This window comes from Pomacea canaliculata, linkage group LG13 (genome assembly GCF_003073045.1).
Source record: "Pomacea canaliculata isolate SZHN2017 linkage group LG13, ASM307304v1, whole genome shotgun sequence".
In the NCBI taxonomy this organism is placed as follows: Eukaryota; Metazoa; Mollusca; class Gastropoda; order Architaenioglossa; family Ampullariidae; genus Pomacea; species Pomacea canaliculata.
This window is the reverse complement of record NC_037602.1, coordinates 12,359,319-12,386,123: the sequence shown is the minus strand read 5'-3', so window position 1 is coordinate 12,386,123 and position 26,805 is coordinate 12,359,319. Positions and strand designations below refer to the sequence as shown.

Sequence of the window (26,805 nt, the reverse complement as noted above, 5' to 3'; positions counted from 1 at the left end):
CAAGCAGAAAATACATGTGGACAAATAAACTATGAAAGCATATAAAGTAGTCTAAAAGAAGCTCGGCCTACTACATACGCAAACACACATACAAACTAGAGCTTTATTTGTTTATGTTTTTATATAAATACACATGCCTGACATACACCCCCGTGCATGGGAGCGCTTGGAGTTTATAAGAATAAATATTTTGGCATGATGCTTATCGGGAAAGCCCGTTAGACGAGCGAGTGATATCGGCATGGCCAGTCAGCCAGTCACGTACACCTACCCACCTGGCCAATGGACATCGCTTGCTTGTGTAGACTTTCACTGTCAGGTACCTGCATGTACAGACACCTACTAGTACTTGTGCACTAAGTGCCCTCATCACCTATTGGTTAATTGCCAACTGCGTTGCGGCGCTGAGATTGCGCAAGGACGCCCCCGTGTACTCCTCATGACGTCATTGGCTGCCTCCTTCCGGCACGACTTCCCTCTCCGCCGGTTAGTATGACCAAGAAAACTACTCAATGGAGACGAGGAAGGGCTGGTGTGAATGACCGGGGTGCGGTGGTGTCTGCACACAACTTTTTCCTACCATACTGGAAGGCGGTCCGGTGGCGTAACGGTTAGCGCCTGCCACCAATACAGCGAGGATTGGCTGTCCTGGGTTCAGCTCTCGTCTCGGGCACGCTGTTCTTTCTCTGCACGTGGCATCTGTTTACAGGGCTGGCTGCCTTGCCGTGATATAGCCTATAGTTGCTGGCTCGGCGTATAACACCAACTCAACAACAACAAAATCCTACCATACTTGAAAGCCACTGTGTCAAAACTGTTTTTGTAATAAGGTCATGGAGTTCTATTTTCTTCTCATTTAATTTTTTAAAATCATGTCTAAAATTCTGGTTGCTTTCTTTTTCGTGTGGTGGATGGTTTTTGTTTAGATGTATGAGTGTACATTTAGAGTTACTGCTTAAGTTACGTTGGGTTAGAGGCTGATTGCAACATTGAAAGATGAAATAAACGACCGTCTGAGTCTCCGTCGTCCAACTCGGTAGGAAACGGAAGAGTGCTGACGGACAAAGCGAGAGCAGTCTAGTACCTTAGTACTATATCTTGGACTGCGCCTATTGACAGTTACAACCAAAAAATTCTTATATTTATCCATATAACTAACAATGGAACAATTCAACTTATACACACACAAAAATCGGAGGTACGCGAGAATATGAATACCGCACCTTTCTAGGAAGACGTAGCCTCCACTCCCCCAAAACATAGTGTACGTCTGTGCACTTGCCATGAGTCCTTGGCAATTGAAGCGCTGGCCGGCGACGGTTAATTTTGTTGGTTCCCCTTTTCTCTTCAAACTTTATTTTTTTTAAAAAAACTGTTACGCACTCGACAGGTGCGGCTCGGCCACCCCGCTGTGCTAACTAGTTAACTTATGTTACCCCTCTGTAATAATCAAGTTTAGCCGTGCTGTTCCAGGAAAGTTTCTGATCCTTTTATTAACGTTCCACTGATCTTTGCCATGTTTCTTTTGGCTGACCACGCCACTTCTTGCCATCTGCTGTCAAATGAAGAGATATTTTGGATGGTGCCTCTGGTTTCATTCTACATACATGCCGTAGCCATTTCCATTTGACGTAGCACCCAAGGTTGTGTATAGGGAGCGGGTGACGTAGCACCCAAGGTTGTGTATAGGGAGCGGGTGACGTAGCACCCAAAGTTGTGTATAGGGGGCAAAAACGAGAGAAAGTACCCTTGCACCGTGTTCAGGCCCTCTGTCAGGTGATTCAGGTACATAAATGCCCCCTTTTTAGTTTACTCTATTTTGAGTGTGGGAGAGAGTACCTTAATTGCATCGAGGTGTTTTGGTTACTGACAAGTGACTTACGTATTTCAAAATTGCATGCTCTCCTCACTCCCTTCATTTTATTTCGAATGCACTGTGTGGGTGCTCTGGTCCGCAGTCAAGTGGCTCAAGTATATCGAAATCCCATTTTCCTTCCCCTTTGTTGTTAGCAACGTAAGCAGACGGCATTAGAAGTAGGCGATAGGCATTAGCGGTGTAGGAGTTAAGAATAAGTACAGTTGGATGGATCGATCGACTTGGTTTGCATGTGTATATTATGTGAATTTATCCTTTTAAATTTACTTACCGCTGTGTGTGTGTGATTCAGTTCATGTATTTCTGTCCTCGTCCTATGAACGAAATAGTTGTACATTCCTTGGGTGAATGTTACTTGTCGTCTCGTGCACGGTAGAAAGCAGTTGTGAAACAGCACGCGTTGAGTGACAGAGAAGCTATAGCCGATCCGAGACTGAACGACACTCCAAAAAGAATAAAACACGTAACATTATTTTGGAAAAAGCAGGGTCTTTTGTGGACTTCACGGACGGCTAAGTGTGGGTGTGCGGTAGGTGGAAGGAAACAGAAAAACTCAAGCCAAGGTATGTTAGGCTAAAGTAAGATAGCACACCCGACGATTAAGAGTTAGAATTGCAGTAGAACATTCTCTTTGGGAAGTTCCGTCTTCTTCCCTGGAACAAAAAGGAATTAACGGACTGGTTGGCGCTAGGGCTTTTAGGAGCCGCGACTAACCGATGGTCCGGCCCGGCCACAGTCTTCAAAATACACAAAATGACAGCACATTAATCCATTAAGCTGTCTTCCATTTTCTTTCCGTACAAAGTATAGTGTCAAAATACGTGGGATCAACAATATGATCTGATGGTAAAAAAGAGCTTGTAAAGTTGCAATCACCGTTTCTAAACAGACATGCATTTACAGTATGTGGAGGGTGGAGGGAACAAAGCACTGTCGGCGGTATACGCTGCCCCTATTATGCCCATAGTATGTAAGCTATGTACAGTTATACCACGCCAAGTTGACTGTGTGCGCCCCTCTTTCTAAAACCAAAAAATATAATAGTTGACAGAGAGATTATGTTTCAACGTATTTGCTTCAAAAGCACAGGTGTTACCTTCTGTCTTCCACCTCCACCTGCCAATCAATCTGCTTTAAACATTCTCTCACTCATGCACAGAAAGAGAATCTCAGGAATTACTAATTATACTATTTCAATTACAAATTACACCTTTCTGCTTTGTAATGATAGATTATCAGTTGTCTGATAATGCAAGGAGGGTAAGTCTGAGAGTTGTTATGAAGACTACAACAAAAGACACATAAGCTCACAAACACTGGTTTCTGGCAGTAAGAGTATAATAATCGCACTATCATTCTTGTATTCTAGGGTTAGTGCAAAGTGCATGAAGCCAGGATTTATATACATCTGTGATGAAGCTTTCTCTATGCTATGGTTGTTACTGACATTCTTTGCAAAGGGTATATGATGTAATGCTAGCAACCAAAATTCTAGACCTTATCTATTTCAGAAACTATTGTGCCTTATAAAACCCAGTCTATTGAAAGAAAACAAAACTGTAGCAGCATATAGTCCTTTATTTTTCAGTTCAATGCGACTCATCCAAAAGCAGAAATATTTTAAAGCATGATCTAATTTTCTTTTACAGGAAATCTGATGCCCACATTGAAGTAGCATATCATTTTAGCTTGACAGAACACATTTTTAACTAACATCTGACCACAATTACACTTGCTCCCCTCGATAAAACATGACGCTTTTTATCTGTCTCGTAAACTTTGACTTCATAAAGGAGTCCTTCAGGTATGTGCTTGACTAGATTGTTCCAGATGAACACTGCAATGTTTTCAGTTGTGCTGTTTGGAAGTTCAAGTTTAATTAGTAAATAGCCACATCAGTAAATATATCTTGGATTTTCAAGATAACTAACAAAAATAAGTTATCATTCGAATTTTTAAAAAAGTGCAAGAGAACAAAGAAGTGACAGTAATTCTGCCTTATTATGCAATGTAACACAGCCAAAGCAATTATCATGTCAATAAAGGGGGAAATGAAAAAAAACCCACCTAAATGTGGGAAATGTAGCTCTCTTACAGTAATGACATTTATGCATTCAGTTTATCATTGCAAAAGAATGGAGAGAGACTGATCAAGACAGTAAACAAGCTTCTGAAAACAGTAAATAGGCACACATATACACAGCATCAAAGAAGGAATGAATCCAACAACAATGAATAAAACAATCTAGTCTTCAACATCTAGACAGAAATACAATAGTTTAATCCTGATGCAAAGAGTATGTCTACTTGCACACTAAACAGAAAGTTGGCCATGTGTATAAATGGATAAATCAGCCCTAGCATCTCAAACCCTCAAAATGGCATGACAGCTGAACCACTTAGCCATTATGGACAACATTAACAAGAAAATTCCAGGATGAACATTAATGATGCAGCAGAGGACTGCAAGCATGGGAGTACAATATATGAAGAATTCTCTGTTAGATCTGTTTTCTAATTCTTTGTTAAGAGACATACAGAGTAGTTTTCAATTCCAATGAGAATTTGCAACAGAATTTTACTTAAAGAAGTACTTCTGAAAATAGATCAGTTTTAATTTAAGCACATCACTGATAAACAATTGAGTAGTCTTACCACTTATATAGATAAACAGATAAACAAATCTCTCTAATACAACTGAGTAAACTAACTGTAGACAGCTCTTACTAAGGATATTTAACTACCTATAAATAAATTTCCTTCTCATTCTCCATCCATCTCATAATCAATTAAATAAAACTGAATACATGCAGCATACCTGACAACATCCTTGAAGTATGGAACATCCTTGTCAATATTCTTGTGATCCAGTACAGACATAACTGATTCCTGAAAGAAAATACTTAGAAATAAGCAAGAGAAAGAGCCAAGAACCAGAGTGAGAGCTAACTCTCATAAAAGTACTGAGATCAAAATGTTTCTCCATGAAAACTTAATAGTTTTACCATAAAAGGGACAAAATAATACTGGCTGATATGCCATGAAAGAAACATTGAATGGTCTTTTGCAGAAATTAAACCTCCCTCCAAAGTTGTTTCAATAACAGTGTAATACAGGATGCCAGCAATAGGATATTCTCCAATGAGCTAATGTGAAACTGGGAAAGGGGAGATAATTTTTCAAACACAAAAGCATAAGATTGCTATACCAACTGCACAGGTTCAGAAGGCAATAACGCTGATACCTTAAATAATGATTCTTTGATGTTGCATTATCTCTTACAGAACTGCATAATTAAAGGCATGGGTTTAAACAGCCAAAACAAATAACCTGTGTTAAGAAACTGCATTTATTATTTGACATATTTTTATACTTGTAAAACTGTCACTGATAGTTGATAATAATGACAAAATATCAGTTTTCAAAACTGACATATTACAAAATGTCTTACACTATTTGACTTCTAATATACACTCACACCTAGACAAACAAATGTGGACAAATCTTGCTGCCAGGCATAAAAAAAAATCAATAATTTATTTTTTCACATAAGCTAATTGTACATAGCCTGGTATATGAAAAAGTAAATTTAGGAATAAAGCTGCATGCTTACATCAATGTATTTTTTCAAGTCACTCAGATTGATTACCATTCCTGTCACAGGATCAACCTGAAACACAGGCTTATAAGTAAAGCCACAGACACATATATGCAAGCTTACCCAAACATATGTACACAAATCAACACAGGTACATTGTAATTATCACAATCTCTATTGATTAAAAACTCTGTCCCTCTTAGCATTACACCCTTATTGCTTCCTCCCTTAGCCTCAAGTCAACTCTGTACACATCTACACTGTATGATACTACATTACTGAAAATACATTCTGCTCATTCATAATTTGAATGCAGACTACAACGACAATTTTCAAATAATCCCTCCTAAAATATGTACATATATTTCTGACATCTGCAAGCCCACACCAGTCAACAGCACATCAGAAAGTACAAGAAAGATAATGATCTTCCTTTACTCACTGGTCCACGCACAACCACCTCAACTGCAGAAGACAAAGAGTAAAATATATTATTATAGATTATAAAAGATATCTATATATAAGCAGTACACAAAATTTTAAGGACTTGTTCATGGAAATCACCAGCTGAATTAGCTAAGTTTAAAAAGAAAATCAATAAATACACACCAGGAACAACAGTGCACCTTTACTTCACAAATACAGGCAAAGGAAACAAGAAAAATGAATGTATGCATACTAGAAACAGAAGGACTAAACACACATTACACCTTTGACAGTGTGCAACTGTTTTACTATGGAACATAAAAACACATCTTTCATAAGAAACGCTAGTACACCTCTGTGTTTATGTGTGTGTAAGTGCAAGTGTTTAAGGGCATGTGTTCCTGTTAAAAAAAAAAAGTTCTTTGTCAATACTAGTACCTTTATAATTGTGCCCATGCCCATTAGGGTTATTGCACTTGTCATAAAGCTTTCTGTTCTCCTCATCACTGAGTTGATGGCTGCCAAAACACAAAACACATGATAGGAAAATCATGATCCCCAGGTAACTGGCCATTATCAAATTGGTAAAGTGAAAATGATAAAAATGTTGATCTTTTCCTTGCTCTGTAATGCTATATATATATATGTAGCGCTAGTATTTATTTTCATTCTATTATTCCAAGACTTGGCCACTGATTTGTTTAAGAGTTTCTCAATAGAGGTAAGACAGTTTTATGATAAAATTATGTACTGATTGCTATTAAAGCTAAAGTATAATGGTTTTTAAATAGCTAGTTTTCTGTATCACAATGAACTAACACCAGGTCTGAATGAAGGCATTCCACTCACAAGACACAAGCCTTGCATTGTTTGAACATCACAATTCTCCCCTGCATTATCTAAGAAGATTAAAAAATAATTTTTCAGGACACCACAAAATTAAACTGGCTTTTATGACAACTCCAAATTAGCATGAGCTCAAGTTCAGGGTCTTGCACTGGCTATACTCTTCAGTAACATAATAATTAAGAACCTAGGTTCATCCAGGTGTTTTAAAAGAATTGAATTTTAAAAAATCATGCACACACACACACACACAGTGTGGAGGAAACTGTACTACCTAGAACAAATTACCCACTGACAATCAGCCCAATGAACAGGTGTCATATCCAGAGAGAAGTATGTCAGGCAAAATCTAAACCCACAAACCCAGTTCTCACTGTCATCATGACTGGTGCTTCAGCCCTTGAACCAACAGCCACCATATATAACACTATAACACTAAAAACATAACAACAAAACTTCTTACCTGTGCAGTCTGTGGCTAGCGCTGAACACTTCTGAGCGACTGATGTAAACAACTGGCTGTTTGGAAGAAGCTCCATCTCCAGATGTACTCATTCTAACAATAGTAAGTCATTACCTATCTTAAAAGTTTAGATCAGTGCAATTTTGTGTGTGTGTGTCTAATGACTGGGTACTTTCTTCATTAACATGTTTCCCCAAATTAACATTCCCATTTGTTCTCAAAATACATTTCTATAAGCATCATGATAAAGAGATCAAAATCATAATGTTACATTTTTTTTTTACACATAAATACCTTACTAACATAAGATCCCAATTTTCCCTCTGGCTTCACAACATACACATATCTATGGACCATTCTGACATATTCCCCAAGAATTAGGGAAAGAGTATGTATACATCAGAATACATATATATATATTACTAGAAAAACATATTACTAATATTACTATTATTAGAAATAAAACTCGCAAGATCAATAATCACAAATGTCTGCATGCATTACCCTCTGCCAGATTCCCACTCAAACATCTTTAAGAAACACGTACACTGTATAAGTTAGATCCACAGCTCTATCAGGCAAACAAGAAAAGGGAAAGGGGCGATAACTTCATCCATTTTTTTTTCTCCTCTCTTTTAGTTCCATAATTTATATTAATTTTAAAAAAACAAGGTACTAAATATAGTCTTAACAATTAACCCCTTTCCTGGACTCTGTATACCATGTGCCACAAAACAGCTGCGACTAGAGCTGCAAAACATATGCTGACACACATTGCTTATCATGATATCTAAAGAATATATTTTCCAGTCAGCTTCTACCCACGAACTTGTATTACACATCCATATGCTTCTACCATCTGCAAGTATGGTCACATGAGAAGAGCTCCACGTGAAATTCTCACATAACTTTTACTATGAAAAATACCCAATAAAACTTAAAGTGTAGATTAAAGATGACAAGAAGGAATGGGCATATATATATATGAGACTTCAAGACCACCGTTATAGTAAACACACAATTAACTGATCTACTTTAAAAATTCATCGTCAAAACAATGTGCATGGATAATTACATACACCCCACTGAAGAAATGCAAAGATCCCACTCAAGCTCGCGTGTTCCGCACCGTAAAATGCAAGATTACCACAATCTAAAGATCGGTATAACAATTATAACAGAGCAATTAAATAAGTATTAAAAGGAAAATTTAGTCATATATGAAACTGGTATATTGTAAAACGGAAAGTCTATGAAGTGTGTGCGGAGGTAATCTCCTAATAGAGAAGAAAAATCAAGCTGTAAGCTTTATGCACGTCGAAAATGAAAACGACTATATATAATAGTAATGCAGCGCACAAAATAAATATTTTGATATATACATCTACTGCATCGCACGTAAACGAACCTCCCGCCACCTTTCCGACGTAAGCTACATACGCAAAATAAAAATTGTCTTACGCATCAGGTTGTTGTTCTCAAGAACTTCGTCTAGCTGCAAGTCAATTCACGGTGTTAATTAAGGTTTAATAAAATTTTATTTGCATGTCAAACGGTCTCGTGACAAAATCTCATCGACGATTGTTTACAATTTTTCGGCGATTCGGGTTGGTGATGGTTGTAATGTTTTGAGTAATTCTATTGGGTAACTTCTACGAAAATACTGGCTCAAAACCCAATGGAAGCGAACGTTCTTCCAACAACTTGGACAATGCCATTAAGCAGCGGGGCGAAGTCGCACATGTGGTAGATAAAATCCACAGACAGCTTAAAAACAGTCATTTCATCTTACTAATGTCGTAGAAATAATCAATGAAATGTCTGGTCGCGAGATTGTTACTCTTCAGTTTGGCCATTACGCCAATTTTACTGGAACTCAAATGTGGAATTTGCAGGTTAATGAATAAAATGTGTTTTGTGATCTGTCATTCCGTGCACGCTGGTTACAAGTAGTGACATTGTCACAATTTATTAGTAATGCGCTCGTGGACGCATACAGTGGTTAACTGAGGCTAAAAGTTGTGAATAAAGTACACAAGAACATACACTCATAAACATGAATCAAATTGTTTTCCTTAGTAGCAATAGGTGTACTAAATCGCCTATCCATGGATTGTTACGATATTAGATGCTGATCACACGTAAATGATGTTTAGCCTGTTTAAATTGTACACATTTTCATTTGAGAGATAGCTAAATGCACAAGAAAATAGGGAAATAAAAGAATTGAGCATGGAAATGTATATAGTAATAGAAATTATTATTATAATTATGGAACTTGCATAGCGCTGTACTCCAGGCAAAGCCAGGTTGTTGCGATTTACAGAAACAACTTAAACCTATACACAGAAATAAAAAGTGCCCTCCATCTAACACAGAGACATCTATATATATATATCTTATCAAAGGTTTTGCCTGAATATTTACATAGCCTTGTGTAACTTCAGTGACTTTTCACTAATTTGTTTCTTGAAATAATGGTCTGTTTGCAGGAAGCTTCATTTGTTTATGATCCCAAACATCTTCTATTGTTCCCAAAGGAAGTGAACCATGACATCCTTTTTAGGGAAGGACAGACACTTAAAGTGAGACATTTATTATTCCCAAGTGTAAATTTTTACAGTTGGCAGCTACATGTATTTGAGTTCTATTTTTGAGCTCATAAAATATTCAGTTATCAATGGAATTTTAACCTGCATCAGTACACTTGCTAATGCTATTATAGGGTCATAAACTAAATTACAAAATACAAAGATATTCTCAATAAATACAGTTCACATTTGTGTAATAAATATGTTCATACAGAGGAGTGCAAATATAACTTCTCACACATACAAGAGGATGTTCATCACCACACTCTCTTCCTTCCTTTTCAGGGAGATGTGACTTTTACTCCAAGGTTAGTTCTTCTTGACCTCAAAGGCAGCCTGAATACCCTTCCAAAGGGAGGAGTGCTGTACCAAGAGGGCAAAGAAGAGGACGTAAAATGGTGAGTGATCACAGTTTTGATAAAACTTTGTTTTTGCTATTTACTGCATTTAACGTAGCTCAAAACAAACAATTTAACATGATCAATTCTCATTTTTTGTTGTCAGTGAATTTGTTTTGATAGAGCCTTTAAAGAAAAGAGATCAACTATTCCCTCATGCTTCTTCACTCTTGTGTATACTTGGACTTGCAAAGTCTCCCCAGTCATGTAAATGGAAGTATGTTTTTCCATTGTCTTGATGTAATGATTTGTTCATCGTTTACAAACCACTTTGTTTCCGTGATGTCAATTGACTGAGGGATCCTTCCCAATCTGAACCTGGTTCAAACCATTAACATCTTGTTCTTAATTAAACCATTCCACTTTTTTTTTGTTCCGTAGGAAGAGCTTAGCCAGTCAGCTGCTAGAATTAAAAAACATTTCTGTAGTACACTGTGGAAACATTTTCCCATCCAGAACTTTTTTTTTTAAATATAACATTTTATTTCCGTGACATTGTAACATTGCATGACAGAGAAGCAAATTGCTATACAATCATGTCAGCTGAACAAATTGCATACTATGCTTCCTTCATTCACCACAATTTCTTGAGTATACATGTGGGTAATAAGCATATGCATTCATAATTTCTGGAATAAATATGACAGATGAAAAATTTAACCCACTCGCATGAAAACAGAAAGATATCTTCTCTGGTAAGGGTTCTTTACAAATATTCCTTGAACGTCAACCAGCATGTAAAAATTATGTAAACTTCTTAACTAGCAAACAGTGTAATATGCCATACTGCATATAGTGACTTAACTTACAAGGGATTAAGATCATCAATTCTAGTTCAATTTTCATGCGGGAAAAAAAAAATTGGTTTCTTAAGTAAAACTGTATAAATTCAAAAGTTGTCTTCCCTCCTTCCTAAGCCTGCTTTCAGTGGTAAACTGCTATACGATCAGCACACCTTCACACAACACTGCTTTTCATACAGGTCTGTATTTAGGATCCTCTGCTATAAAACTTATCTCCAACATATAAAATAACCACGGCCAGGATCTGTTAAACAAAGTTTTTTCCAAATTTACATGAGCACATGGGCATAAATTTGTCAAGATCGGACATTTTTGTTCTCAGAAAGAAAAAGACTTTTGCATTTGTCTGCCTGCTTACAAACTATGCCAATATGTAAGCATATGCTATGCTTTGGCAGCTGTTTGATGCTGACCTGATATGGGAAAAAAAGTACAATAGCGCACTTGTACTCTTGCCTAACAATGCTGATGTAAACAAAACTTCTTTTGCCATAATCATTATTGCTATGAACATTCAATAAAATTATAATCAAGCTGGAGATTTTTAAGAGATTTCCCCATCCAGAACTTAGTTCAAGCTGAGGTTTGGAGCAGGGATTTTTCTGGTATAAAATCGATGATGATTGTTTAAACCCTGTGGTTTCTGTATATGTTCCTGGCATTGCAACGGGCTGAAATATAGGAAATTTTGCAGGTCAGGGGATGTCACTCTTCACAAATCAGTTCCCAGTTGCAAAAATGAATATCTTCAACATCTTGACAGTGTAGAGGTACGTTCAAGACAATACTTTTAAGTTAAAATCTTTAATGCATGTGTGTACATTTACTTTTGAGAGTGTGTATGTGTGAATAAACTTTGGTCTTCCTTGCTTATGATATTCATTCTTATACACATATGCATGAATGTGTGCAAAGTGGCCAGTTATTGAATTCTTTAGGAAAGTGGGTGAGAGCGTAAAATTTATATCATGTTGCCATTGGTATTAGCTACCTCTAATACAATCCTGTAATTAGAATGAAGAAAAGGATGACAATAAAACTATTTGCACCTGTATAACTAATACATTTATTTTTAAAGCACTTTACAACTACATTTACCTTATAAGTACTTTGGGAATCAATTCAGCATGAAGATGAGCAAAGATCGGAGAGTAGCAGCAGTGTGAGTGTGCATGATACCAAAGATACAGAGGATGTGAAAAACTCAGGTACCATTTTTTTCTTTATGTTCTTTACCCTGTTACTTTTAAAGCCTTTTTACTGTAAAACTTCTTTTTTAACTTTTTCATTTCATGTTTTTAATAGTTAGTCAACGTGGGGGGAAACTTGACTTCAAGCAGTCATGTTGGCTCACTGTGCAACTCAACCAAGTCAACTAGGCTAAGATATTTTTTATGTTTCAGCTGTTGCCAAGAGATAATTTGACGAATATTATATGAATTTGGGTTCACATCAAATAATATCAGTTTTATTGTGCCATGGCAGAATGCACTTAAGACTAGCTCTGGTTCTGACTGGTGCTGACCTACTTGAAAAAAGGACTAATTTTTGCACCAGAAAGACAGTCTCGGAAATCAGTAGTTAAATGATCATTGAACCTCTGGTGTGTAATAGGTACAGCCAAACAAAAATTTTGTGTTACTGGAAAACTTCGTTTTGGAAACACAATTGTGGTTGAGGGTCTTTATATAACATTGCCATGTTTTAGGCCTGCCACTTAATTATGTTCTCATGCCATCATTTTACATTGCCATATTGTTTTAGGCCTTCCACTTAATCATACTCTCATGTAACTATTCAGATTGTTTCTTCACTTTACAGCTTTATTCCCTGCTCACTGTCTATCTTCAGCCCTTTTGCCAGCCATACTGTCAGGAGTTAGGCTAGGAGCATAGAATTACAGGTGTCATGAAAATCTCTAGAAGGCAGAGCAAAGGAGTAAGGGCTTTTAGACCTTGTATCCTTGTACTGTGTGTCAGAGTAGACAAGTGACAGAGATGGCTAAGCAGTATTTTATAATTATTTATTTTTTTATTTTTTGTACTGTTCAGTTGTGGTCTTTATTGAGGATGCTTGATGATATATGATGCATATTTTTATGTATTGCATGCATCTTTCTTATTGCTATATTGAAACTGGTAACAGTAAATGGAAAACTGTTTTTATTTTAGGAAAGCTTGGGGAGAACTCTGATGAAGTTTTTGGACACAAGTTTTTTGATCTAGATGACCAAGTGAAAGTGTGGTCTGACTTCTTGGGAACTCATTTGCACCCAAGATCAGTTCAACTAATACAAAATTATATTTTGGACTGGTAGGTGTTTTACTATATGTTTATGTACACATTCTCTTTCTCCCTAACTCAAACTGCTCTCTGACAATTACAACTCATTCAGCTTCCCCTATAAATGAGGAGTTTTTGAAGAATAAACAAATAATGCTAACAAGAAAATCAGAAATCCACAGAAACAGAATCACTTATTGGGTGTCAAAAGAACAGATCAGATCTTATGTCTGACTCAGTCATCTTCCATTTATCTGCATTTTTTGTTGGGTTTAGGGGGGTAATTGATAGTGGCATGTTTTTATTTTATTTTTTTTTTTAAGTGGTTAGTTTTTTCTTCTTTTTTTTCTTACCTGTTATGATGAAGTACAGACTGACATATCAAATTATGATAAACAAAGATATAAGCATAAGTATAATGATTAAAAGCAAAAGAGGAGAGACAGCTACTCAATGAGCTGTTGTTACTGCACAGAGAAAGAGTTCACATGTATTTTGCCGGTCATGATGACTGGTTTCGCTGTTTCTCAGAACATTTTTGCTTCCAGCATACCATTGTTAGGTAAAATATGGGATAATATGTGTTATCTACTGACAAAGAGGGACAGGTGTTGTTGTGGCCCTATGCTCCTCAAAGGAGCAACAAGGAATAAACTAACTAAACTAACTGACAAAGTGGATTTTTAATATGTTAAATATTTAAGAATAAATATGTTTTCCATTACAGTGAAGAACAGCCATTTGATATTTTTGGTCTTGGCAAGGGAGCAATGTCTGGAGACCTGTTGGGAAGAGTGGGAAGACAAGGTCCGTTTTTTTGCGGAGGAATGTGATCAGCTTCAGGTAATATATCAGGAAGAAGCTCATAACTTAGCCCTGTTGTTCTATTTGACAGATTTTTTTTGCACTTATATTATTTTTAGTTTGCAGCAGTCAAATCCTAATGATGGGTTTGAATGGCAAGAAAAATGTATTCAGTGCAAATAATTCATCTTTTTCATTGTTTGTAGATGGGATTTGACATGGATATATATATATACCTCTACATGGTGTATAGTAGTTCTATGACATTTTATGTTTTTTCTTATGTTTTCATGTGAACATGCATTAATTATGAGTTACCATGTTGTCCTATGCACAGTTTATGTTTCAGCAGTTGGTTTGGTTTTTTTTACAATATAGGCAGAGCCATGAATCTGCTGCAGCGAGCTCCAGCTCAGCAGACATGATGTCAAAATAAGCTGCAGACCAAGAATCAATTATTGCTCGTTGGCTTTTGTCTCTTAGGGTTTCCATGTGCTGTTTGATTCCTGCAATGGTTTTGGTGGTGCAGCAGCAACTGCTCTTCACTATCTCAAGGATGAGTTCCCCAGCAAATCTCTGCTGACTCTCTCACTTGCTCCTGCCATTACTCCAGACCAAGTACTACTTTACTTTCATTTTAACTTGTTTTTAATTTATTAGATGGATTTAAAATATTCTTGTTTTTAAATGACTGTTGTACAGATTGATGCTTTCGTCCCTTTTGAAACCTACTGATAACACAGTCCACAAAGTCAGAGTTCAGCAACATATCTATACATACAATGTTTAACTGTTTAAGACTGATTGATAAAGCATGTTGTGAGGAAAGTCAACCATGAAGGTTCTAGCATGCAGTCTTGTCACAGACTGCTTTACAGAGGGCTACACGCATCATCAACAACACCTTGAGTTTGGGTACATGTGCTCCTTTAAGTTCCTTGTACATTCCATTGTCGTTGTCCTCATCCTTGTGGAGGAACCTGGGTGCCCCACGTGGTTTTCCTCTCTTACATTACAATGTAAGTACACTTTTTTGTCTTGTGAGACAGATGCCATTATCAATAAGATTCCCTTCAAAGCTTCAGTGATCAGATGTCAAAAAGAAAGGCTAGTCAAAAGACAAGCTGCCTGAAATGATGAATATAATAATCTGAATCATTTCTGCACATGATTACCAGCTGCAGAATTACTTATGAATGCACATACCATGCAGCTCCGAGGTGAAGGCAGCCATGCTGCTTTATCTCTAGATGCCACATTTTCCAGGATGCACTAGAAAGAATGATGCCTCCTTGATGTGGCTGTTAAAACAACATGCATGTTGCCTACATTGTTACAACACCTCCATGAAGTAATATGCTGAATAGCATACCATTCCTCCCCTAACATCATTGTGTTGAAACATGCAGTACTAAAGAATCCTTTGTACAGATTCTTACCTAAAACACCAGTATTTTGCATTGATTGTGACTTATGAAAGCCAGGGTTCATGGGTTGTGGTCATATTTCATGAACATTGCTGTATAATTGTTCATTACTTTATCAGCCATTAGATAAGAGACCTAATTAATTTTTACATGTTTATTCATATTATTCACATGTACTATGTTATTCCTGTCAATGGCTGATTGTAGCCTTTCCTCAAATTTTGTGCTTGACATCCGTAATTGAAACCAAGAATTCAAAATCAACAGCTGTTAAATGTCATATAAAAAAGTATGACCAGTCTTGTGTGTTTGATGAATGAACATTTTTTAAAAACTGGAAATTATGTGCAGAAAGACTCAGAATATTATCATCCTTTAAGTATGACAAGTATTTTGACTTGCCCTTTAAAATTTGTCATGATGCAGCTGTTCTGGACATGAAAAACAAGTGTTTTCATATAAATGATAATGACATTATTTTAAATATGGAGAGTAGCTATGATTGTTATTGAAAACCTGTAATAATGCATGTTTGATCATTTTAGAAGAACTATAATTATATTGCAGCAGAATCTTTTTAGTTTTTAAAACTCAGTCAAATCACTTTACTGTGTAAACTCATGGTGACAAGTTTGTATAATTTTGTTAAAATATCACTTAAATATCAAGAACCAGCATTTATTATTCTTCATCATCTTTTGGTAGCCAAAAGTCGTTTTTAGAATAATTAGAAGTGAAGCATCAAAGAAATTAATCTATTCTGTAAAAGGCAGAACTAAACTATCACACCAGTGCAGTTTTGGCATCAGCATTTGACACAATGACCTTGCCCTACAGAAGAGAGAGCAGTCAGATGAATATGGCAGATCTCACTGCATCCTTTTCATTTTGTGGCAGAAAGGTCAGTACATATCTAATGATAAACCTTTTATTTCATACCGACTGTGTCAACTTCATATGTCAAATAGATTTTTTTTTCTATCAAACTGGGAAGATTAAGGTGCTCTGCAATATGTTTACATGAAAAGATGGCTGTAACAAAATGCTAGAAGGATAATAGAGTGCTAGCAATTTGTGTGCTTTCTTATCCTAGCTACAGGGTATTTATGATACATATTTTTCAAGGCTATATCAGCTGTCACATAATCTTTATGTTTAATGGCTTACTTATTGTTTTGTGTGATTTCTGGGGGTAATTGTTTTTAAATCTATATTAGAATGTGGTATTTGTTCATAAATCCTGTCTCAACATTTCTCTGTAGGTGGCAGCACTTAACACTAGTTTACCATTTCCTCTGGCTGAGTCCGAGACCTTCGCTGACATAATGATAAATTATGAAAAACACTCCTTGTGGCATGCTTTGACTCCAAGTGTGACCTGTCAGATTGACCCTATCGTCCATTCATGTGTTGTTCGCGGCATCCCCTCAGACAGGATCCACCGGTACAGACATGATAATGCCTTTTCAGATTTTACTCTTTACCCATTATCAGCTCCATGGTTTAAATTTAACAATAATATGAAATTTATGATTTTCTAACATTTTAAAAGTGTCATTTCTTTTGGAAAAGAAATCATGATATGGCTTTTTTTCCAACCTTAACTGTAATTTAAGGAAAAGTAAATAAAAGCATACAGTAAAGTATGCTTTTATTAGACAATAACTTTTCACCAGGGCAGATTCTCCATGTTTAGTTTCACGAACTCTCTTTCTTTATCCTCCCTATTATTCTATAATGAAATAGGTTTAAGTTTTATTGGGGGCCGCTTAATTCAACCATTTGCCAGTTCGACCATCAGTCAGTTCAACTACAGTACAAGCCAATGCAACCAGAACCCAGTCATTTTGTTTACATGCAGGTAGTTACACTTAATATATGAGTGTTTCATATTTGTGCATTCATGCTTTAAAAACTTTATTACTTCTGTTTCAGGGAGAATCAGCATACAGCCCCACGGTTTATCTCCACCTTTGGGTCTGTTGAGGATGTCCTTAATCTCTTCCTATCAAATACCTTTCCAAACAGCCTAAAGTAAGTCTTCCCCTGTTAACCTTTCTGCCCTCAAGTCAGTCTAACCCAGCCACTTTCTGATAGACTTGTGTCTTCGTACAACTATCAAATAAGTTCAGATGGTGAACAAAGACTCTTTTTTCTATTTTGCAAAATTTTACCAAGTCATTTCAAATAACCTGCTTTGCAGGGAGTAGCAGGAGAAAGGGAACCCAGTATGAATGGTGAGAACTGTAAAGTACATAAAAGCACAGATACATATATATATATCTGGACTGCTTGCAGATGAATTTTCTGCATTAACTTTAAACATGGCCAAAGCACAGATTGACTTCCAATTTAGCCATCAACATCAAGAATAAGAGCAATGTGAACTCTTGTGAGGAACAAAAGCCTAAGCTTTATGGTCTGTTGTGTTTTCAGTTTATTGTTTCACGGGATGTGGAGGCCAAGGACGTTTGCAAAAGAAACAAACACAAAAAAACAAAACCCAAGTAATAAATTCACGCAAGTCTGTTGTTGATGAATGTTATCATGTTTCTAGATGCTGAACTGTTAAATGGTTCACTGAGATCTGACAGCCTGCAACTTTTTGAGAGGCTAAGAGTTGGTCTCAGCACACTATTACCAGTCCAGAGATATATGTCCCCGATAAATACTGAAGATGACAAGTTTTAAGAAGTCTAATTTGTCCTTTTCTTTTTTATTTTGTTCTTAGTGAAGGGTCAGTTCTCAGAGATCCCTTAATTGTCAAAAGACCTTTTCCCCACATATTTGACCAAAGAGTAACACAAACAGGGTTTGTGAGTGATACCCGAAGACATCCAAAATGTGGTAAGTAGAATGTTGCTTATCTGATTGACTGATTTCCTAGCTGCACATATCCAAAGCATCTTTATAATTATTAATAAGCAAGCAGGATATTGTCAGGGACTCAGATTTTGTATCACATTTTTTTTTAGTGGTTTTTAAGAGCAGTTTGTGACTATATTTTTCACTTTCTGCAATTTCTGTGGTTTGTTTGGCCATTGGTATTTTTGATTTTGAGTCATGATTGCAATTGCATTTTTTGTCCAACAGGGGTAGAGTCAGTTCCCATGATGACATCATTGCAGTCTAGTTCAGATTGGGAATTATGTCAGTAGCTTACACATGGAAGCTGCTCGCTTTCACATTAAAAAGCTTCATCATTTTCTAGAAGCAGGACTGGAAGAGGAGGAGTATTTAGAAACTTTGCAGAGTGTGCACGAACTAGCAGATTGCTATAATATAGCTCATGGAAATGACTGATAGTGGAGTGATCTTACTAAGACTTCTAGTGAGCATAAGAACGATGATCAGTATCAGTGGATTCATGTGACCTACAATATGTACAACATACTATCGATAGTTTGATTTGTTTCAAGATGCAAGGCTTCACATCAGCTAACTGTGATAGTTGTATTTCAAATTTCAATTAGAATGTTTGGAAAGTTTATCAGTCACCCCACCCCATGAACATCTAACATCAGTGAGTGAATGATTTCCTTTAAAAGGTCTAGTGGGGGTTGCATTCTTTTCTAATGATTGGTAAAGCTCAGTGCAAGTGCTCAGTGAATACTTCCCTTTCTGTTCACCTGATACACTCCTACAAACATCCTGCATGTATTTTCACATAATTTGGAAAAGAGTGTTGTAGAGAGCTTTAAACAGTCATTAACAAAAATTGTAACTTTCTAGACCTGTAAATGGAGTGAATGAGTTCTTTAAAGGGTTAGCCTTCATTATTTCAAAAGAATCATTTGTAAAATAAAAAATGATTACCATTATGTTTGTTTTATCGTCTGTATTCAGTAACATTCAAAATTGAAACTGTCTCAATTGTCTCTGCTATATATTCTTTCAAGTGTGGAAGTGAAAAGAGTGTGTCAGAGCTCATCTCTTTAAATTTACTGAAAACATTATCTGCTGATACTTGTTGGTATTGACTACTTGTCTCATTTTACCCAATGTTAAAAACAACTTATTATTATCCCAGAATCAGTATAAACTTTGTATTTAATGAATATAAATTGAAATAGCTGGAATACTCATTATTGCCAGCTCTCAAAAATGTCCCCAAATCATGATTTATATTGTGATCATAATTATTATTTTATCTTCATAATGTCTTTCTTATGTCTGCCATCACATTAGCAGTATACAAGGGACTAGCAACATGATTTGTGTGTTGGTGGACATTGCCTTAGCTGTAATTTTCATTTGTCTCTTTCACTATCTCACTTGAAGCATCCACCCTAACCTACACACCTTTAAAAGAAAATTATAGAAATGCCAAAATTTCAAATTGACTATAGTATATTCAAAGTGTTTTAGGTCATTCTGAAAGAGTAATGAAGATAATAAAATTTGGAGGTCAAAATCATCTATAACTTGAAGTAGACTGCATGTCTAACTTAAAAAATTTAACTGCAATGTATACAGAATTTTGATATACAGCTAGTGGGAATACATGATGAAATACCAGTATCTTCTACATTCCATGTCAGATTCAATTCTGTAAAAATAACATTAGGTTTAATGAAGAAATAACATTAGGTTTAATAAAGAAGTGAGGGTATTTTAGAGAGATTCATTAATGGTCAGTTTTGATTGATGGCAGAAGAATATTATTTGACAATGGTAGATAATCTTTTTCCCATAAAATTGTCTCAGCTGGTTTTTGTCATTCATACATAAAGCGCACCTTCAACTGCACTCCTGGTCATTAATGTTTTTGGACGTTCAACCATATAAAGAGGATGGAATGATGATCATATTTACGGCAAATTCAAGGCTGAAGAAAACTTTGTATCTAGTCTAGGCCACAGGTACACACTTTCTGCTTTTACTTTTATGTTGGTTTTGTAACCCCATAAAGTTGACATCTACCGTTTCAGAGTTACCAATATCAATAATTTTTCCAGTGTAGAAGCCCTTATAAACTAAAACAGTTTCTTCAATTTTCTTGCATATTGAAAGAGAAAAGAGCAGACTGAACACTGTGCTTTTTCTTTCTCCATGCTGACCTCTCCTTCTGAGCGAGACTGACTTCAAGTAAGTGTCACATTATTTGGTGTTCTGGAAGTTACCAAAAAGGCTCTTTCCCAAGAAACTGAAGCTGCTTTCCAGATTCAGCAAAAGTCCTGTCACTTTTTTTAATTCCATTTTAATGTTAATTCCATCATGATCTTAATCCTGGACTTAATAACATCTCCAAATTGAGACGCTTTCTTAAATTGTGTTCATTATCGTCCTACGTCTTGCTGTAGGGATAATCCAAACACTCAAGTTCTAGAATATACATCTGGAGCAACAAGCTTGCTTTATCCTTTAGGATCCAACATAACAAACAATCCTCTTAATGCTTTGTTATGTTCCATCATCTACTGTATAAATAAAATGAAAATGTTTAAACATAATGCAAAACTATCACTGTATCAGTATTATCATGGGGGAAAAATAGTGTGAATTAATGAAGTTACAGTGTACATACAAAAAAAAATCGGAATCAACCATATCTAGCCTGTTTGTTATTTATTCTGAGTAGTTTATGAACTGTAATTTACAGTCCCAACTCATTTTTTTTTATCATCTGTCAAATGCAAAAGGGCAAGAGGTTATGATGATGATATATATATAGAAAGAGGATGTATGATCAATAAGTAGAGGGAACATTTGGAGAAAATCCATTCGTTCATCGTGACCCATGGTTGGCTAGCTAGTAAGCTGAGATTGTAGTTTTAAGCTTATGAGAACTTCGAGTAAACAAAAACTGTTTCACCAAAAATGTGCCCATTGTCAAAGAAATATTGTTCAGATGACTTGTTCAGAGATTTTTAACTTAACACAGTAAAATCCAGACACCTCCCAAGAATTTCTTCTGCCAACAGTAAAATGATGCAAGCCATGCCACATAACCTATACGGCTATACCTGTCTCAATACTGAGACTATTCTTCAGAGTAACTTCAGAAAGTCTAATGACAAAAAGGAAAAACTTGCTGAAAATATAAAAGAATGGAATGATCATTCTATGCAGGACAGCTGCTCAAGAAAGAACTTTGTATAGTGTGTGACTGTCAAAATTCTGTGATGGTTATCGTCTTACCTGATTATTTTTAGCCCTGATAGGAAATTTTTATTGACATTGTATGGTTTATAAAATTATTATTCAGTCTCCAGCCTTGTCAGCTGCTGTTTAAATTCATCCCCTCTACCTCCATTTCAGCGACCACTACGGGGTGACAAGCATAGGTCAATAAAAAAGAGTGAAATGCACACCATGATAATTAATCCGTCACACCTGACCTTAATGACCTCTTGCCAAGTCTGGTCGGCCTATGTAGTACGAGCAGCTTTACTATTACTCAAATTCTGGTCTTTTTGTCAGCAATGAGATGATCTACATCTGAACTAGTAAAACAATTCTTCTATTTTTTTATATATTTTTTTTTAAAGATGTTGAGGCTGTATTCTTCCACCATCTGTTATTCCAGTCTTTGATGGTGAGGAAAATATTGTGTACTCGTGTCATGAACATGAACATGTTTAGTGATGATTTCTCGACTCGGTTATGTTTTCGTAATTATCATTTTATCGATAAGACTCAGCAATGTTAAGCGGTCATACAAGCACGGTCGGAATCATCCAGAAATGTTTTCATGCCGATAAATTTATGCTGAGTGCAGCTAGTATAGTCAACGCAAGCTCTTGACTGATTGCAATGCAATTTTTTTATACTAAAGATAGAGTGGGTTCACCTTTCTAGAATGCTCGACCACGATTTGACAAAGAAAGGCTAGGGTTATTTACAAAATCTAGAAGTATAATACAACAACTACTTGCAATTTGAGGAAAAAAACTGTTTTTTAACTGATAAAAATAAAAATATTTTCGTCTCCACTGCGCTTGTTCATTTGAAAGAAAAATATATATTTTTAGATCTGACGTTCCATGACATCACACGACCTGAAGCAGACCACGTGATGCATCATTATAAAACGCTCTGCGTGCCATTGCGAAGTAGACAGCCGAAGAAATCGTCTAGCCGACTTGTTCTCGTCGACGATCAGCTACAAATTCTTCGCAAATTTTTCGTATACAAGGGTCCAGGTTGTAACTTCTGGAACGGTAAGACTAGTTGTTATCTTATTCTTGAAGTTTTGGTACAACTTAAGTTAAGTAGAATTTATGTTAAACTAATGACAGTAGTGTCGAATCATTCGTGATTCGACGGAGTAGTCTAGGGCCTTGTGAAATCAAATCGCCGTCGGTGTGTGCGTAAACATATGCGATTGTAGGAAATAACAATGCGCAGATATGTTATTTTTCGTTCAGATTCACTGTATTTAAACATTTGGAAGGGCTTGTGAACGGATCGGTAGGCGACCGTTTTGTCTTTTCAAGATGGCGTTCGCGATGACTAATCATTTTCGCATAATGACCAAACATAAGATCTGCCAGTGTCACGGGGAAGGGGGAAGTAGGGACAACAATTGCTTGGGCAAATGCCAGCATCTCGTTATTCTGTCACGATGGAAATAACATTTAATAAGAAGGTATTTTTTCCTGCGAAATTCGGGAATGAATGTGATTCGTTGTTGATATTGGCAGAGTTTCAGACATAAAGTAGTTGGTATAGAAAAGTTTTCTATATGTAAAATTAAAGGAAGTTTCCTAGCATTATTTACTTTAATTTGTGAAATATGTTTAATTTATTATAGTATTCCAAGTCTACGTTGGCCCAATTAGCAAGTGACTTTCTGTTAAAACTGTGTTTAGTACTATTTCTATGCTCTAATTAACTGATAGGAAAATAGTGGTACTATTTTAGACTCTCATTGTCTGTCACGACACCGCAAAGTATCTCCCGCTCACTCCCTTTCGACACACTTGCTCAGTTAGACAAATACGCGTTCTTTCACGCAAATAAACAAAATGATTTGTCTGAAGGAATCTACAACGGTGTAGGGAGCAGTCTAAAGAGACTTTTAAGTTATCTAAATATGGCAGATAGGCATCAAAATTAACTCTGATTATTTATTGCTAGAATATTTATACGACAAAGAACTTCATCAAAGCAAAGCAGCCACATGTATGATTCAAACAAAACTGTAGAAAGAAGTAATAAATCTCTTTAGTTATTGTCAATTGTTCTTCTATTTTCAGATGCAAATCTTCGTGAAGACCCTCACTGGCAAAACCATCACCCTCGAGGTTGAGCCTTCAGATACCATCGAAAATGTCAAAGCCAAGATCCAAGACAAAGAAGGCATTCCCCCAGACCAGCAGCGTCTGATTTTTGCTGGCAAGCAGCTTGAAGATGGTCGCACCCTATCTGACTACAACATCCAGAAAGAGTCCACCCTTCACCTGGTTCTGCGACTGCGTGGTGGCATGCAAATCTTCGTGAAGACCCTCACTGGCAAAACCATCACCCTCGAGGTTGAGCCTTCAGATACCATCGAAAATGTCAAAGCCAAGATCCAAGACAAAGAGGGCATTCCACCAGACCAGCAGCGTCTAATTTTTGCTGGCAAGCAGCTTGAAGATGGTCGCACCCTATCTGACTACAACATCCAGAAAGAGTCCACCCTTCACCTGGTTCTTCGACTGCGTGGTGGCATGCAAATCTTCGTGAAGACACTCACTGGCAAAACCATCACCCTCGAGGTTGAGCCTTCAGATACCATCGAAAATGTCAAAGCCAAGATCCAAGACAAAGAGGGCATTCCCCCAGACCAGCAGCGTCTAATTTTTGCTGGCAAGCAGCTTGAAGATGGTCGCACCCTATCTGACTACAACATCCAGAAAGAGTCCACCCTTCACCTTGTTCTTCGACTGCGTGGTGGCATGCAAATCTTCGTGAAGACCCTCACCGGCAAAAACCATCACCCTCGAGGTTGAGCCTTCAGATACCATCGAAAATGTCAAAGCCAAGATCCAAGACAAAGAAGGGCATTCCACCAGACCAGCAGCGTCTAATTTTTGCTGGCAAGCAGCTTGAAGATGGTCGCACCCTATCTGACTACAACATCCAGAAAGAGTCCACCCTTCACCTGTTCTTCGACTGCGTGGTGGCATGCAAATCTTCGTGAAGACCCTCACCGGCAAAACCATCACCCTCGAGGTTGAGCCTTCAGATACCATCGAAAATGTCAAAGCCAAGATCCAAGACAAAGAGGCATTCCCCAGACCAGCAGCGTCTAATTTTTGCTGGCAAGCAGCTTGAAGATGTCGCACCCTATCTGACTACAACATCCAGAAAGAGTCCACCCTTCACCTTGTTCTTCGACTGCGTGGTGGCATGCAAATCTTCGTGAAGACCCTCACCGGCAAAACCATCACCCTCGAGGTTGAGCCTTCAGATACCATCGAAAATGTCAAAGCCAAGATCCAAGACAAAGAAGGCATTCCCCCAGACCAGCAGCGTCTAATTTTTGCTGGCAAGCAGCTTGAAGATGGTCGCACCCTATCTGACTACAACATCCAGAAAGAGTCCACCCTTCACCTTGTTCTTCGACTGCGTGGTGGCATGCAAATCTTCGTGAAGACCCTCACCGGCAAAACCATCACCCTCGAGGTTGAGCCTTCAGATACCATCGAAAATGTCAAAGCCAAGATCCAAGACAAAGAAGGCATTCCCCCAGACCAGCAGCGTCTAATTTTTGCTGGCAAGCAGCTTGAAGATGGTCGCACCCTATCTGACTACAACATCCAGAAAGAGTCCACCCTTCACCTTGTTCTTCGACTGCGTGGTGGCATGCAAATCTTCGTGAAGACCCTCACCGGCAAAACCATCACCCTCGAGGTTGAGCCTTCAGATACCATCGAAAATGTCAAAGCCAAGATTCAAGACAAAGAAGGCATTCCCCCAGACCAGCAGCGTCTAATTTTTGCTGGCAAGCAGCTTGAAGATGGTCGCACCCTATCTGACTACAACATCCAGAAAGAGTCCACCCTTCACCTTGTTCTTCGACTGCGTGGTGGCATGCAAATCTTCGTGAAGACCCTCACCGGCAAAACCATCACCCTCGAGGTTGAGCCTTCAGATACCATCGAAAATGTCAAAGCCAAGATTCAAGACAAAGAAGGCATTCCCCCAGACCAGCAGCGTCTAATTTTTGCTGGCAAGCAGCTTGAAGATGGTCGCACCCTATCTGACTACAACATCCAGAAAGAGTCCACCCTTCACCTTGTTCTTCGACTGCGTGGTGGTTTCTAATATTTTGGACAAGAAGATTGTTAACTGAGAAAGAATTATTTACAGTTCAGATGTTTATTAAAGCTTTTGCTAATTATAATTAATTTCTGCAACTGTCAGTAATTTAAAAAAGCACTTTTCGAGAAAGTAGCTGAAAACGCTTCAAACGTTTCCTAGGACTTGTTTTTAGTTGCTGTGAACTAATGCTAGGTCTTGGAAATATTTTTTGATTGCAAAATAAATAAAGTCAGCTCAAGTTTTTTCGTTGTAGTTTTGTATGTTTAAAGTATTGTTTGAATAAGGTTGCAATTTTTGTGTTTCTGGTGAATTCGTTTGGGTCGTTAAAGTTAATCCTTTCTTACAGGCATATGTGTGGGTTTAAATACTTTTGCATCACTAAAACCGTTGACCACTATGTGATACAGTACCAACATTGCATGGCAAAGATCACGTGATTTAAAAGTAAGCAACAATTTCCATAGTTCCGCTCAGTTCCGTCCTCAAAATCAAATATGAGAAGAAGAAGAAGGGGTGGAATATGAGAGATTCGTCCGAATTATTGAAACCAGTGGTAGACGGGAAAATGGCAACAGCTAAGAATGTTAACAGAGATGAAATTTGTGTCAAAGATGGGTCAGCAGTTTAAAAAAGATATCCCAAACTTACATGCTACCACTTATTCATCACCTGTTTTGGCTTACTCTCGCCATCGTTGAACTGATGGTGTCAAGGTATAAAATTCCAGTACCTCACCATTGTCCCTTCTATCCAGGTATGGCAGAGAGCATGTGTTTTAGTAAAACATTTGAGAGACAAATACTAGAACACATTGAAAGAAGGGTCTCATCATCTTTTCCTACAATACAATACCATTGATGAGTCAATCATCAAGCAGTGTAGACCGTTTCTCATGTTCTTGATGTCGGGGAAAAATGTTTGACAGCGAGTTGCATGCGCCCACTGGCCCAGAGAAAAGGTAGGTGGGGAGGGTTTTGGGAAGGGGGTGTCTAACAGTAATATCTATGGTGATGCTTTCAAGACAGTGAACTACTAA

The 26,805-nt window shown here is 37.2% G+C and overlaps 3 protein-coding genes across 5 annotated transcripts; 2 read left to right on the top strand and 1 right to left on the bottom strand.

Annotated features, from left to right (window-relative positions):
• Positions 1 to 3,434: 3,434 nt before the first annotated feature.
• LOC112554183 (6-pyruvoyl tetrahydrobiopterin synthase-like) lies at positions 3,435 to 8,821 on the bottom strand. Of its 3 annotated transcripts, XM_025221821.1 has the most exons (8): positions 8,671 to 8,811; positions 8,291 to 8,362; positions 7,210 to 7,302; positions 6,339 to 6,418; positions 5,917 to 5,939; positions 5,490 to 5,546; positions 4,695 to 4,765; positions 3,435 to 3,733 (listed from the first exon to the last, which is right to left on the bottom strand). In XM_025221821.1, the coding sequence occupies exons 3-8, from the start codon at positions 7,299 to 7,301 to the stop codon at positions 3,586 to 3,588; spliced, it is 471 nt and encodes a 156-aa protein (XP_025077606.1). In that variant the 5' UTR covers position 7,302; positions 8,291 to 8,362; positions 8,671 to 8,811; the 3' UTR covers positions 3,435 to 3,585. The 3 variants fall into 3 exon arrangements, with proteins under 3 accessions (XP_025077606.1, XP_025077605.1, XP_025077604.1); XM_025221820.1 differs by lacking the exon at positions 8,291 to 8,362 and having other exon boundaries at positions 8,671 to 8,821; XM_025221819.1 differs by lacking the exons at positions 8,291 to 8,362; positions 8,671 to 8,811 and adding an exon at positions 7,714 to 8,281.
• Positions 8,822 to 8,895: 74 nt separating this feature from the next.
• LOC112554438 (protein misato homolog 1-like) lies at positions 8,896 to 19,336 on the top strand. The gene is given in 16 exon segments (XM_025222213.1): positions 8,896 to 9,104; positions 9,702 to 9,794; positions 10,086 to 10,198; positions 11,696 to 11,771; positions 12,128 to 12,209; positions 13,173 to 13,314; positions 13,833 to 13,846; positions 14,012 to 14,127; positions 14,572 to 14,706; positions 14,955 to 15,107; positions 16,285 to 16,416; positions 16,778 to 16,959; positions 17,451 to 17,549; positions 18,247 to 18,362; positions 18,609 to 18,654; positions 18,656 to 19,336. Coding segments are annotated over 16 exon segments (1,740 nt in total). The 5' UTR covers positions 8,896 to 9,026; the 3' UTR covers positions 18,819 to 19,336.
• Positions 19,337 to 22,524: 3,188 nt separating this feature from the next.
• LOC112553780 (polyubiquitin-C-like) lies at positions 22,525 to 26,010 on the top strand. The gene is given in 7 exon segments (XM_025221222.1): positions 22,525 to 22,678; positions 23,717 to 24,430; positions 24,432 to 24,503; positions 24,505 to 24,633; positions 24,636 to 24,736; positions 24,738 to 24,781; positions 24,784 to 26,010. Coding segments are annotated over 6 exon segments (2,049 nt in total). The 5' UTR covers positions 22,525 to 22,678; the 3' UTR covers positions 25,773 to 26,010.
• The last annotated feature ends 795 nt before the right edge of the window (positions 26,011 to 26,805 follow it).